At 42.7% G+C, this 14,400-nt stretch overlaps 1 protein-coding gene across 2 annotated transcripts in view; it reads left to right on the top strand.

Moving 5' to 3' along the window:
• The window catches only part of ptprn2 (protein tyrosine phosphatase receptor type N2), a 218,206-nt gene that overhangs the window by 9,871 nt on the left and 193,935 nt on the right, over positions 1-14,400 (top strand). For both annotated transcript variants that reach the window (XM_064332770.1, XM_064332769.1), the window contains exon 2: positions 10,832-10,882. In XM_064332770.1, the coding sequence (XP_064188840.1) occupies positions 10,832-10,882 (51 nt within the window). The remainder of the gene's footprint in view (positions 1-10,831; positions 10,883-14,400) is intronic.

The raw sequence follows: 14,400 nt of genomic DNA on the forward strand, positions 1-14,400 counted from the left end.
TGGTCATGTGTAAGCATTCTCAGTGGGAGAACTCATACGCCACGCTGCTGCTCTGCTGCTGTCAGAGCCCCAGTTACACCTCCAGACGCTGAGGGAATGGAATACTCCAGTCATTAACCCTGTCCCGGAAAAGGTCACGCTGCTCATTGGTGGTGCCCGTTCCCATAGCAACAGGTATCAGCATCTTTAATTCATGTTGATTTTTCTGTGGCCGCGAGTCGCGGAGACGAGTCTCACCGTTGCGTGTCTCACAAATAAATATGCGAGCCGTAGCTCATTAGTTGGTGACATCCTCATCGGTGAAAGCGTAAATATTTTTGACATTCTCTGCACGTGTGAAATGAGCGAAACCGCGGCGGCGGCTCGGCGCTGAAAGCCAGAGGCCTTTCGCAGAGCACGCTGTTCCCGCGGCGAGGACGTCTCGGGGGTCTGATGCTTTCACCGAGGGCCCCTGTCTGTTCTTCCTGTGCCTTGCGCACGGCTATACCTGTGCTCCTGCTCCCAGGAGGGTGTCAGACGCTATCTTACGCTGAGGCCTGTTGTATTTATGCTGCTAGGCCCCCCCGGGGAGATTTGAATTCAACACGGTCGTGAGCGAGGAGCCCAGGAGATGGACTGTCACTGGAGGTGCTCAGGAGAGCGCAGGCACAGTAGTGTCCTCGTTAAGGAAATGCATTGTGGGGTAGCTTTTGGAGTGTATTCACATGGCGTTCTCTGTGCTGTGTGTTCTGTGGGCTTCACTTTAGAGCACCTTAATAGCTGCTGTAGTGCGGTGCCACACTTAAACTGACTAAAAGCTCAATGTTAAATCTTTTCATAAATCCAGATGGATGAGCTTGTGTTCCAGAACACTTTAATTACAGAAATGTTGCTTCTGTTGCACGTTTAAGACCGATGCGATTACTTGGATCTCTGTCAGTGGACCTTTGCTTATGATAGGTGCCCTTTTGAACAGTGGTATCCAGGGGATGTCTTCTCCTTTGCAGTTATGCTCTAATAGCTATGTCTGGGCCTGTCTTTGACATTTGTATTCATTATCTATAACATTCAAATAATCATGTAATTGCCTACTTCCCTATTATGTCCAAGCATGTTCTGTATCACCTGTTTCAATCATGGGAGCATCAACCTCAATTGCTCATTAGGACAAATTTTGACACAAAACAAAAAAATGCTCGGTTAATCTTGGTTCGCACAGTGACATTACATCCACCATGATGACCATATACGATGATGTAAAAATAGCGTTTCAAAGAAAGCTACAATGTACTGTAGGCCATGTGACAATTAGAAACAGCAAACTAGACGAACCTGTGGGAGCAAGAAAGAATATAAGGAAACATACAAACTATTTAAGTCTTTTAAATACAGTTAAAAAATAGCATAGCGTGACATAGGCCTACTTTATCATGTGGCAAACATTGCAGAAACTCTGAACTAAGGTAGGCCATTAGCTGCTCTGCAAGATTTTCTGTTGTTTATGTTCCTTTTTTACGAGCACTCATTTTTGTGTCATATTGCGTTTTTAGAACTACGCCACACCATGTCCACCGCTTCAAATTATAAACTGCTCGTTTTTGTCATTGACCCAGGAGCTCATTTGTTATTTTATTTTCATTTATAACACAAGTTGCTAAGAAAATGTCAAAAAAATAATGATGTCGTCCTGATATGGGTCCTTGTTTTTTTATATTTTTTCTGTGATTTTTTCAGAATGCATGTCTGTAGCTTGCTTACGATGTGCAAGCCCATTCACTGTAATGAACTGGTAATAAATAATGACGAGGGAGCTGGGTATAGAAATTGGGGCTTAATTGTAGATTTTGTACTTCAAAGTTCTTTAAAAAAGTTGATAGGGCTGCTTTTTACTGCCAATGAGGTGACTAGTTGGTAATGACCTGAGACTGTAAAAGTAATTTTCTCCAGTAGCTTACCAACATAAAAAAAAAAAACACATTTGTCTCATTCTCTCATTCTCCTGTTTTAAAAGTCTGTCAAGAATATTTAAATAATAGTAATTCCACATAAATTAGCATTGTGGGTGACAGAGTGGCTTAGAATTCCCTCCACAGGTGGTTCACACACTTGTATAAAACCGGTTTAACTCTGAAGCGATAAGAGCCATACTCATGGCAGTTAATAGGAATAGTGGTATTGCAGTGTAAGTGAAATGTGCTGGAGCGAACACCCTCCTTCAGTTTGGTTGTGCTGCGGGGGGGAGGGGAACCTGTGCCTTGTGCTGTAATCTGATGGTGCTGCACACGGAAAATGTCCAGTGTTAATTCAGCTCTAACAGAATACACATTGTCCAGTTGGGACCATATGTACTCTGTAAGAGTTGAAGTAACACTGAAAATTCTATCGTGCTCATTATAAGTGCATACTACAAACACTGAGCAAGAAAGCGAAGCCCAGTTTAGTCGCCTCAGGAGTCATTAGAGTTAGCAGCATCTGGTAATGACCTACTTTCATTCAGACAAAATACAGCACCTTCAGGTATTGCAATAATGAGCTTGGCTCTAGCTACAGTACACGCATGTGTTTGAGACAGAGATTATACATGTTTCCTTTCATATAAGCCCTGCATTATGCTAGACTGAGTCTGATCCAAAAGTAAGCTATCACCCTTCTTTGGCTTCGGTCAGAAATGATTATGTAAGAAACAAACCTATTTTTAGAAACAGAAACTATTTTAGAAACATTTTAATTTTCCTGAAAATGTCCAGACTAACTGTAGATGTGTGTGATGTCATTTTGTTGATACAAAATAACAATATCCCATGTTTTTAATAATTAGTTATTACATCTAATGTATAAAAAAAGCAAACATACATTGTTTAATTGCTCAGAAAGGACATCCTTTTATTAAACAAGACAAACATTTCAACTGCTATTCTAGAACACAGAGAGCTGGATCTGGAATTATTTTTGGTTCAAATGGTTAATCACTGTGCCTGCCTGGTTCGGGACATCACTCTTCGTAGACCTTTGAAGGAGAGCTAAAATCAGGTCACCACACTTGGGCTATTTTTAGGACAGCTGTACTTTATTTAGCCCTCCTTTTTTAAGTTGAGCAGTGTTTTTTGTTTTGTTTTTTGTAACGGCTGTGCAGGCTGAGTGTGGTTCAGGGAGAAATTAGCTTGGTTTTGCCCTTTGTAGAATCCTGCTGGGTCCCATCTAAACCAATTGCATGAGTCATGTGGTTAATGTTATACTGTTTTGTTACAAAAGAATACTAACCGCCAGTCACAGCATGAGCAACATTTTAGGAAGCTCCGAATTTGAGGGGCTTCTGAAACCAACATCTGTTGTTGTGATCATTTCAAGTTGTGCATGAAGAGCATCTTCAGATTTCTATCTTCATTTACCTTGCTAAAGTACACAACTGTCGCAGTGATTGTAGTCTTGGCAATGTACAATTAAGTCTGAATGTTTGTAAGTCTGTTTTAATTGGGATTCTTTAATTGGGAAGTGGGCATCTTTTTCTGTATTGTTTAGATCATTACTGATCATTACTGTTGTAGCCGATGAATGAAACTGAATGTGCTGAATATTTGGGGATTCATTTTAAATGCAGTTACTGTACAATTTTATTTCTCAAGATGGACCAGTTAAATTTGAATATCTATAATACTTTGAGGACCATTGTTTACTACATTAAATAAATGAGAATGGCTTGCATGTTCAACCTCATGATGTAAGTGAAAATATCACATTTCATAAACAATTTTATAGGAGGTGTTACTGTTTACATGTCAGCTTGTGCCAGCTATCACCACCCAGGACTTCCGGGGCATTTTTATAAAGGTAACGATGCAAAGCCCTGTTCGATACAAAATGTTTTTATTCATAGGTTAACATATGTCTTGTGGAGAATTCAAAGGTGATTTACCCCATTTGTATGATGCCATCCTTTAAAGTGAGCGGTTAATAATGTTTTAGTTCAGCATTCATGTTTTTAAAAAAAAAATAGAATGTGTACTTCTTGTCTCTTGAAATGTTCTTATGCTAGTACGAATTAAATAATAACTTCAGAGATAGCTCCTTAATTACATTTTGTTCTCTCCATTTTTGGATGAGCTGTGTGGACTCCAAATGGTGTTCAGCTTAATTTGACTTTGCAACATATTGGTTAAAGTGGCTACAGAACTTCTCAGGTTTAATAGGCTTCATACTGACACATACGTGATTAGGCAGAAGGCTAATTAATATTGAATGCTGACAAGCACTGGCTGAAAATGCAGTGAATTAAGCTGGAGTAATTACACAGAAAAGTTGAGTGTGCAGAATTTAATAGTCAAATGAGCTGCCTATTGAAGTGGGAGCCTGTCGAGAGCTAGCGCTCCTCAGTGTGGTGCAATCCTCAGGGGACAGGTTAGGGTGAGGTCCTCCTCAGTGTGGGGCGACCCGTCACTCTGCTATCGTCAGAGGACAGGTTAGGGTGAGGTCCTCCTCAGTGTGGGGCGACCCATCACTCTGCGATCCTCAGGGGACAGGTTAGGGTGAGGTCCTCCTCAGTGTGGTGCGGTCCATCACTGCTATCGTCAGAGGACAGGTTAGGGTGAGGTCCTCCTCAGTGTGGTGCGACCCATCACTCTGCTATCGTCAGAGGACAGGTTAGGGTGAGGTCCTCCTCAGTGTGGTGCGACCCATCACTCTGCGATCGTCAGAGGACAGGTTAGGGTGAGGTCCTCCTCAGTGTGGGGCGACCCATCACTGCGATCGTCAGAGGACAGGTTAGGGTGAGGTCCTCCTCAGTGTGGTGCGACCCATCACACTGCGATCGTCAGAGGACAGGTTAGGGTGAGGTCCTCCTCAGTGTGGGGCGACCCATCACCTGCGATCGTCAGAGGACAGGTTAGGGTGAGGTCCTCCTCAGTGTGGTGCGACCCATCACTCTGTGATCTTCAGAGGACAGGTTAGGGTGAGGTCCTCCTCAGTGTGGGGCGACCCATCACTCTGCGATCTTCAGAGGACAGGTTAGGGTGAGGTCCTCCTCAGTGTGGTGCGACCCATCATCTGCGATCTTCAGAGGACAGGTTAGGGTGGCGTCAGACTGACGTAAAGGCAGGTGGCCTTTGGGACAGCTCAGCCAATGACCTCTTTGCCCTCGCTTCCTCTGTTTGTTCCTCTGTCACGTGACTCTCTCGCCGTCACCACCTCTAATCCCATTGGAAGAGTGGGCGAGAATGCCGTGTGCTTCGTCAGCTCACTGTCGCCAGTATGAGTGAAATCGCTCAGTGAAATCTTTCTGCTAACACATGTCGTGTGGAGAATTCAAAGGTGATTTACCCCATTTTCATGATTGCATCCTTTAAAGTGAGCACTTAGTATTAATGTTTCATTTCAGCATTCATGTTTTTTTTAAATAGAATGTGTACTTCTTGTCTCTTGAAATTGCCTTATGCTAGCAGAAATTAAATAATAACTTCAGAGATAGCTCCTTAATTACATTTTGTTCTCTCCGCTTTTGGATACGCTGTGTGGACTCGAAAAGGTGTTTAGCTTAAACTGACTTTGCTTCCATCTAACATATTAGTTTTATTGGTTACATGTTGGTTATACAGTACATTGGTAACATGTTGGTTGAGTGTTGAACGATGCACCAGTAAATATGATAAAGTGCACACAGTGTGTAATCTGGCCCACTTCACTGGTAAATATTGCTTGTGATTCAGGAGGGTAAAATGGTGTGATGATGTATGGCTGAAACATTGGAGTGCAGTGCAGTATGGGAGAATGCTTTGTCATAGTTCCCCTTTTCCTTTTTTATGATTTCTTATATTTATGGTTTCAATAACAACATGACGCTCAAGAAAAGACCAATATAGGATGGGACATCGCTTGACGCAGTCAGATAAAAATATTTTTTTTAAATGTGAAAAATTCTCCTGTGTCAAGTAGGATGTGTTTCGGGCTTCTCTGGGAATAATAATCCCATGTTTAATAAAATGTGGGTGGAAGAACGAGGTCAGTCCGTTGAAATAACATGTCTGTCTGAAGGGGATTTATATTTTTGGCTTTTTTCACAGTCGCTCCTTGTGAAAGCCAAATGCTTAATACTGTGTTTGAACTGTTACACTTTCATGGGCTTTTGTTAACAGTAATTAACACCACTTTTTTGCGGTAAATAATATTAATTGCTATCCAGTTTAATTTAAGTTTGCAAATAAAGACTTTACTGAGGTATAAGTGTTAACCTCTTGTGCCACTTATGGAAAGTGGGGCAGTGTTATTATGCAGTACCTACAACAACACATGATATGACATCTTTATTTAGGGGCGGTTAGGTGAGATGCCCTTGGTGAAAACATCCATACAGACACACACACTTCCACATGCGTCCATAAACACACACACACACACACACACACATACACATACACACACACACACTCCCACGTGTCCATACACACACGGACACACATACACTCCCACATGCGTCCACACACACACACACACACACACACACAGACACACACAGACACACACACACACAACACTCACACTCCACACACACACACCACACACTCACACTCACACCACACACACACACACACTCATACACTCACACACACACACACACACAGACACTCACACACTCACACACACACACACACACACTCATGCACTCACACCCACACACACACACAGACACTCACACACTCACAGACACACACACACACACGCTCTAATGCAGCTTTTAGAAGCAGGTTTTTGGCTGCGGTCCTGCCTTAAAGGCATTGCTGACCTCATCCCCAGGGCGAGGACACATGTCATTGTCAACAGGATGATGTAATGCCGCATCACCCCACCTGCCCGACAAAGAAGAGATTGCCATTAAGATACTGTACCTGATTCCCAGATGTGACACAGCCTCGACTGTTCCACAAAATTGCTGTTTCACCTGTTTATTAAATGCGCTTTTGGATTTTTGGAGTGTTGACATTATTTAATGTGTCCAATTATGGATAATCTGGCATTTAGCAGATGCTCTCATCCAGAGTGATTTACACAGCTATAGTTAAACAAAATTAATCTGGAGAAAGCCACTTTGCATTTGCTTTTCATCTTTCTGAGATATATCACTCTAATGCAAAGTGGCTTTCTTCATATTTTTTAAAACTAAAACCCATCAAATCCAAATCCATCCTGTAGGCCTTAGAGGCCCGGGCAATGCTTATTTTTTCTCCTGCTATTGACGACTTACACAGCTTTTTTGCATTTTTAATATATTTTTTGACATAGTATTGGGATGGAGGGTATGCCATCCAGCCAAGTTACGCCTTGGCGAGGCATGCCCCATACCTATACTGCACCGAGAGTTTGGTACTTTTCAGGGTTCCCCACAGAAATAACCGCAAGACTCTCAGCCCTTAAAAACATGCATTTCTGTACATTCTGACCCTATTTCAACAGACGGAATTCATAAACAACTTCACACGTCTACACAGTAAAGCCCCAAACTAAGGGGATTTTGCGTTTTCTACTCCTTCTTTTTCCTGCCACAAATGCTCCTAGCCCACAATGAATATGTCTCCCCATTGGTCATTTTACGTACATTAACCAATAAAAACATTGGATACAAACACAAAATGAACATATTTACAAGTGTGCACGTTTAAAAGAGTACAACTTTGTAGCTCTGACATCTACTTCCCTTTTAGCTCACTGAGAAGTGTTTACCTTTTGGTGGAACTGTTTACAGGACTGAGAGACCAGTGACCAGTGAGAGCGAGTGTCTGCGTATGTGGTCAGCTAAAAGCTTTTATGTTTTATTTACAAACAATTTAGGAAACATTGCATAGCATTGCTTTGGAATACAGCTTCTTTAATTTCTGTGAGGCAATATAGTCTATATTGTTTGTCGTACGGTAACTTGGCATAATTTTGATTATGCTTTGACAATGCTTTGTACATGTGAGTAACTTGCCATTTTTGTACATTGAAAATGTGTTTTTTATGAGATCTATTTATACAGCTAGATATATGCTGCAGCAGTGCAGCTTAATTACCTTACTTAAGGGTGGTTGTGTCCTACCTAGCAATCAAACCTGCAGTCTTTTGGTTTCAAGGCCAAATATGAAGAGGAGTGTGACTTTTTAACTAAACTAGCCAGCGTGTGCCTTTTCTTCGAAGTCTTTTTTTTTTCTTTCTTTCTTATGAATGACTAAATAATGTCAGAAGAATAATTTAGTTTAACCTAGGACTCAAACTGGGGTGTGGGCTTTGGACATGAATAATGGAATTTTTTTGGCTTCTATCATGTCTCACAGCATGTACTGAACAGTAAATGCAGTGATATAATTTGGTAGTTACTTGATGTGAATGTGATCTCCACGGGTACTTTGTCTCATAATCGAACCTGAGACGAAGGCTTTAGGGCAGAGTTGGGTAACTCCGGTCCTGGAGTGCTGTTGTGTGGCCAGGTTTTTGTTTCCACCAGTTACTGTGGTTAAATGAGCTAATTGGCTATATACACCAACACTGGCTCACGCGGAGATGAGATCGAAGTAAAACGTTTCATGCGGGAGCACGAGAGAGTTTTCGGCTGCCATTCTTGCACTTATCAAAAAGTGTAGCTAAAATGTCAGACAGCGTAAATGTTAGGGCTAATTTAAGCAGAGAAAACCAGGAACGGCTACGGTCCCCCGTCACCCACCTCTGCTTTTGGGTAACGGCAGGCAAGATTTATTCCGAGCATTTGAAAACTTCATAATACCCCCTCCCCCCCTCATTGTAGTGAATCACTTTTAACGCGTTCCCCTCTGCTCTCATTGTTCTACTGTTCTCAATCTCAACTCCCACACATTGCACACCGGGGCTCCATTTTGATCTAAGAACGCACGCCTTCATCCCCTCGAATGGCGAGATGGATTTCAAGTATGAGGGAAAACCTTCAGGTGATTCGCCAGCTGACGTCGCAAGCCTTTTTTTCCTAAGCGCTAATTAGGTTGTGTTCCTAAAGCACAACATTTTGACAATAGTGATGCTGCCTGTAAATGTATTTGCAAGCATTCTAACCCTCAAGGGGGTTTGGGGGGGACTACTATGCAGCTCTCTTGTGTTTAGTGCTTCTGTTCTATCCTCTATTCAGTCTAGAATACTTTGTTGTCGAATGACTCATGTTTTTTAATGTTAATGTTATTTATTTTTGGTTTCTATTACAGCTGGTCACATCTTTTACCCAAAGTTTGAGGTGAAATTATTGTTTGTTAGATTAGGCCTTGGTGTGACTTCCCTGTGTGAATCCTTGTGACAGTTGGAGTCTGAATTGATCTGTAGCCAGGTATATACTGTGCATGTAATTGCAGTTCATTTATAATGGAGAAAAAAAATCCTCTGGCATGTACAGCGATAACCTTATTGCCTGAACCCCAGTTTGCTTTCAGACCCAGAATAATCCAGTGATGGTGTTTGTAAGCCTGTCAGAATGGGGGGATAATTATTTTCAGTATTTTCCGTAGGGAAAGTGCTGTGTTTTTTTCCTTACATAATCGCAGTGTGCACCTTGCTGCCCTGCAGCATCGCTTTAGAAAGTGTGGAGTCAAAGAGCTTGTGACTTCAGCCAATTCGGCAGCAGCCTCAGCCTGCTTAACTCCGCTGTCCCGCAGAAGCTTTGTCTTTTACTGCCCGGTTGTCCTTCTGCCCTGTTATCTCAGGCCGGAGTGTCACAAGGACACTTTTGTGTCCCATCGTAAATCTCAGTGAGTGTAAACACAGCCTGACAGCTTGCGTTGATAATCCCTCCGGAGCTGCATCTGAAAAGGTCCGCGTGGCACTGAGATGTCAAACGGCGACATTGAGGTGCCTGGGGCTCACCTGAGAAATTGCGTTTGGCGTTGTACTCTATAGCCTGCTGCTTCTGACGCTGTTCTGTGTTTCATCCAAAATGGTCGGTCCCTTTCTGCCTTGTGTCCTGAAATTTTCACCTGCCAGCGAAGAATAACTAGAACGGATTAACAAAGCAGGTGACTGAACAATGAAACCACTTTACTCCCCTCTTGCGAATAAGCAACAAAAATCAGTGGTTGCTATGTGGTTGCTGTGCAGTGCCGCGCTGCACAGAGTTCACAGTCAGACTTGGCAGGGAGTTGACTACAGCTACAGGGCCACCGTTCTCCTGCCCCTTTGCTCTCCTGTTGTAAATCACTAAAAGATGCTGTGATCTACATGAACTGATCAAAGTGGTGTGCAGTCCAGATTCCCGCAAAGTACAAGTATGAAATATCACCAATCCGGACCTGCAACTGTAACCTGGTGCTGTCTGTTAATAAATCAGTCTGGAGCACCAAGTTTCCTATGCATTAATATTTATATAGTGTAACGCGGTTGTCAGCCATGAAATATGAGACTGAAGCAGACAAAGGAAGCTGGCTAATTGGCAGTATATAAATAGATGTGCTCTTAGCGCTCATGTTGAAAACTACATGGCATGACGTGACATTGTGGTCGAATGTTTAAGGAGATTTTTCTTCGATTAACCTTGTTGTCAAATTCAGTGATTTTGCCTAACCTGTGGTGGCAGAACCTCCCGTAGGGATTGAGAAGTATGTCTTAAAGATCCAAAGTGTTATATTTTGCAACTACATTGTATGATTGAACTACATTCACATCCCAGCTAACTACCTGATATTGAAGTGCACAACTAAGGATTTGTACCATCACTGATATCACATGCTTGAAACGTAATTAGAAGATAAAAATTAAAAAAAAAAAGAGAGAACAGGTATACATTGGTATTCCCTTATATGATGTACAGTAACCTTTTGTTATGTTAATTATTTTGTGCTGTAAACCTGACCAGTTTTTCTCTTTATTCTGCTTCCAGGCTGCCTGTTGGAGAATGGGCTGTGTTCACCGTATGAGTTCTGTGTCAACGGTAAGCTCATTTTATATTGTCTCTCCCACACAGGCTGCAGTGTCTTTTGGATATAAAAACTGACCAAACCATTAACATTTTTAACCATACACAAGCCCTTTTACAATGGTTTGGTTATCAACCTTCAGCAGATTCTGGCACTGTTATTCCAGATACTATAGACTGATCATTCTGAGTCGTATTCCTGTTCAGTGTATTGCATGGTTTCAGAAAAAAAAAACAATTTAGTGATGTTTCCATAGCCTCTCCGGTAGTATGTGCAGCACAGCTCCCAGGCTCTGGAAATGGAGCTTACACAGAGTGTAGGCAGAGCCTTCAGTTTAATGAAATCAGTTTTCAAAGTGATTGACTGACGCAGAGAGCAGGAAACCCAGTCTCACATAAAACAAAGAGCGAAACGTAGCCGTACGCGACTAATTATGAAACCCGACCCTCGCGCTCCTCCAGCGCGCGGGCCCATTCAGGAGCCCCTCTGTGCGCGGATTCGCCCGCGCAGTCATTTCCTGCCTTTGAGACGCCTTGTGTGCCTCGCAGCAGGGCTTCCAGCTTCCCATGAATGCGCGTGACGTCGTCGCGCCGCGCGCTGTGAAAAAAAAAAACCTGTTCGTGAAGGACCTGCTTTTTCCCGTCGCAGATAAGAGCTGCTAGTTCATGTCGGTTATGATGTAGATGATGCGCATCTTTTGTTGGAAGTGGAAGTTTCTTTGTCTGGTTTGCTTCCTCTAAGGCTGAGGCCTAATCTGTCTTTTTGGCCCAGGCTAATGTATTCGCCATATTGTAGCGCTCTAGAATAAGATATTTTCTCAGATGATGTTTGTGTCAGACCAAATGGTGCCAGCTTCCAGAGTTATACAGTTATCCAGTTCCTGACCCAAACTCTAATTGTGTATGCTAAGGCTATCTCGTTAGCCGAGCAATTAAGGACCAAATGCATCAAATCGCATTGTGATTTCAGAACCATGTCTATAAATACATTTGGAAATGCTTCCTGAATGGCAGTGAGTTTTAAAACTCTGTTGTATGATATTGGCAGCGCTGAAGAGCTTTTTCCAATGCGTCAGACATCACTTGAATTCAAAATGCGGTAGCTTTGTACTCAGACCTAATGCATTGAGCACAGGTTCCAAATCACGCAACACAGTCAAGCGTTTAAGCCTTTGAAACCCTGGGCATCGAGAGATTTGGGCAGTCATCTCCGAGCCCACGATGCCCTCGAGACGTTTCTCACTCAGAACGCATTAGCATGTTTGTCTTTCCCAGCTTGGCATGGTTGAGTCCAGGAGAAGGAGAGCTAGGCTCATCCTGCGGGCCTTGGACTGAGCTGTGATTTCACAGACGTCAGTTCTGATTACCCAGAATCCTGCATCCCCCCCCCACCTTCAGCACCCTGACAGCATGTTTTTGATGGGGCACACAGCTGGCTATGTCTTTTTAAACCCCTCTCACACACATGAAAAATGTTAAAGGGTAAATGGTTGCCCTGCCATGAACAGCGAGGTCATCACGGTTTCAGTCTCTAGTGGAAAAGTGCCTAAAGCCACCATTTTGGATGTGCCTAAAGCCACCATTTTGGATGTGCCTAAAGCCACCATTTTGGATGTGGAAAATTGCTGTCGTGTTAGGTGCGGTTTAATAAAATGTATAATGTTCTAACAGCACTTTGTGTCTGTGCCAAGGAAGACATGAAATTGCCTATGTCTACCCAAAATATAGAAGCGCTTTTCATGGGAAATATGCTCTCTCACTGATGGACGTATACATTTGTTTTGTCTATAGCAAGGTGCCAGGGACTTTGTATCTCTGCAGTCCCCTGTAGGATGGAATGGTTAGCTCCATTGCGCCACATCCTCATATATTGTGTCTGTACATTCACGGCTGAATGGCTCTTTACATTCAGCTAAAGATGAAAATGAGGCCATGCATGAACTATACATAGTGTTTTTTTTATTCTTTCTTTCTTAGTCAGAGTAGAAAGAGGGACCATTAGATGCTATAGCAGCCATGTAGCCTGTCTCAGAGCTCAGAGCTAAGTGCAAATGGAAAATAACTGCTGAGAGAGGATCGGATTTTTCCCTGCTTCTCTCCGCGTATGGAAGATTAATTCCTCAACCTGTTTCCTGGTCTATGACTGGGAACTGGGATGTAGAGACGGGGCGGGGGTGGAGTAGGAAATGTTGGGGGGGGGGGGGTGAGAATGGAAATGTGGTGTATATTTAAACACGGAGGTGCCTTGCTGCAGAGGTTGATGCCTGCAGTACGTAAGGGGAGTCGAGCTGACTGTGTCTACCTTGGTGGCAGGATGTATGATGTTGGGTATGGGTGGGCGGGGTTACGGTCTAGTTTGTGTGGGCATTGAGAGGTCTGGATCCAATCTGTGGTGATTAGTAACGGGTGAGGAGGTGTTCGGAGCGAAGCGTGGCGTTCACTAATCTCTCTCGCCGACTGACAGACTGGCAGGCCATCAATCATGCAACCAATGGGGCCTGACCGCTGGGGGTTGGGTCAGGGGCTTGGGGTTCTTGGCGGCCACACCTGTCTGGGTCCCCGCCAATCAAAAAGCGGCATCAGAGAGTGACAGCAGTGGCAGAAATGATAGCAGCCTTCTCGGTTACTTTTCTGCAGTCTTTTATTGGTGATTTAACAAAATACATATTTTGATGATTGAACTAAATGCAAATATCCACTTGTGTCACACAAATTTCACAGCTTTGTAAAAGACCTGGCTTATTTCTCATGCTTGTTGTCATTCCATGGCACAAAAGATATAGTTTTTTCATATGCGATTCTTTTCCTGGAGGAATTCTCTCTCTGTATTTTATTCAATTGGCTTGAGATCTTCATATTTACTTTACAAAATACCAAAGGTTATGCATTTAATCTTTGACTGCATTTTTTGCATTGCATTTTCTGTAGCTTGTATTCATTAGTTAATAACATTTTCCCATGTTCTGATTGGAACATGACTATATTAAAATACATGTATCATTGTATCATTGAGCTGCTTCTCTTTGCTTTGTATGCTTGTATAGCTGCCTTTGTTCATTCCCTATGTCTTAGTGGCTTTATTTTGTCATATCTTTAATATCCTAAGCTTGTCATGAGCAACAATGATTGAGAGAATTATAATGTGGCAAAGCATGTATTATCTTTTCAATACACATACATAAATCTTTCAGTCTTTTCAAGAGCCTTTTCCTGCTGTTAATCTGATCTGTTCAATTGTGATTTCCTGGTTTGAGTGTTGGGGTACTCATGTCATGTGACCTAAGGGATTAGGCAATAACATTGATTGATGCCTGTCACATGACTCTTCTGGTAATACTTATGAGGCTGTCTCTTGTTAAATGTCCTGTTTCTTATGTTGTCCATGTCTGATCACGTTAAAGTTCCTTACTGCACTAATTCTGGAGTACACACGTTCTAATTTTTCTGGGTTGCTACAGTAGAAGGTGGTCTAAACACCTGCTAAGTATCACCTGCTACTGTTTCTGCTACAACACTCACTCACAGACACACGT

This window comes from Anguilla rostrata, chromosome 4, assembly GCF_018555375.3.
Source record: "Anguilla rostrata isolate EN2019 chromosome 4, ASM1855537v3, whole genome shotgun sequence".
Classification (NCBI taxonomy): domain Eukaryota; kingdom Metazoa; phylum Chordata; class Actinopteri; order Anguilliformes; family Anguillidae; genus Anguilla; species Anguilla rostrata.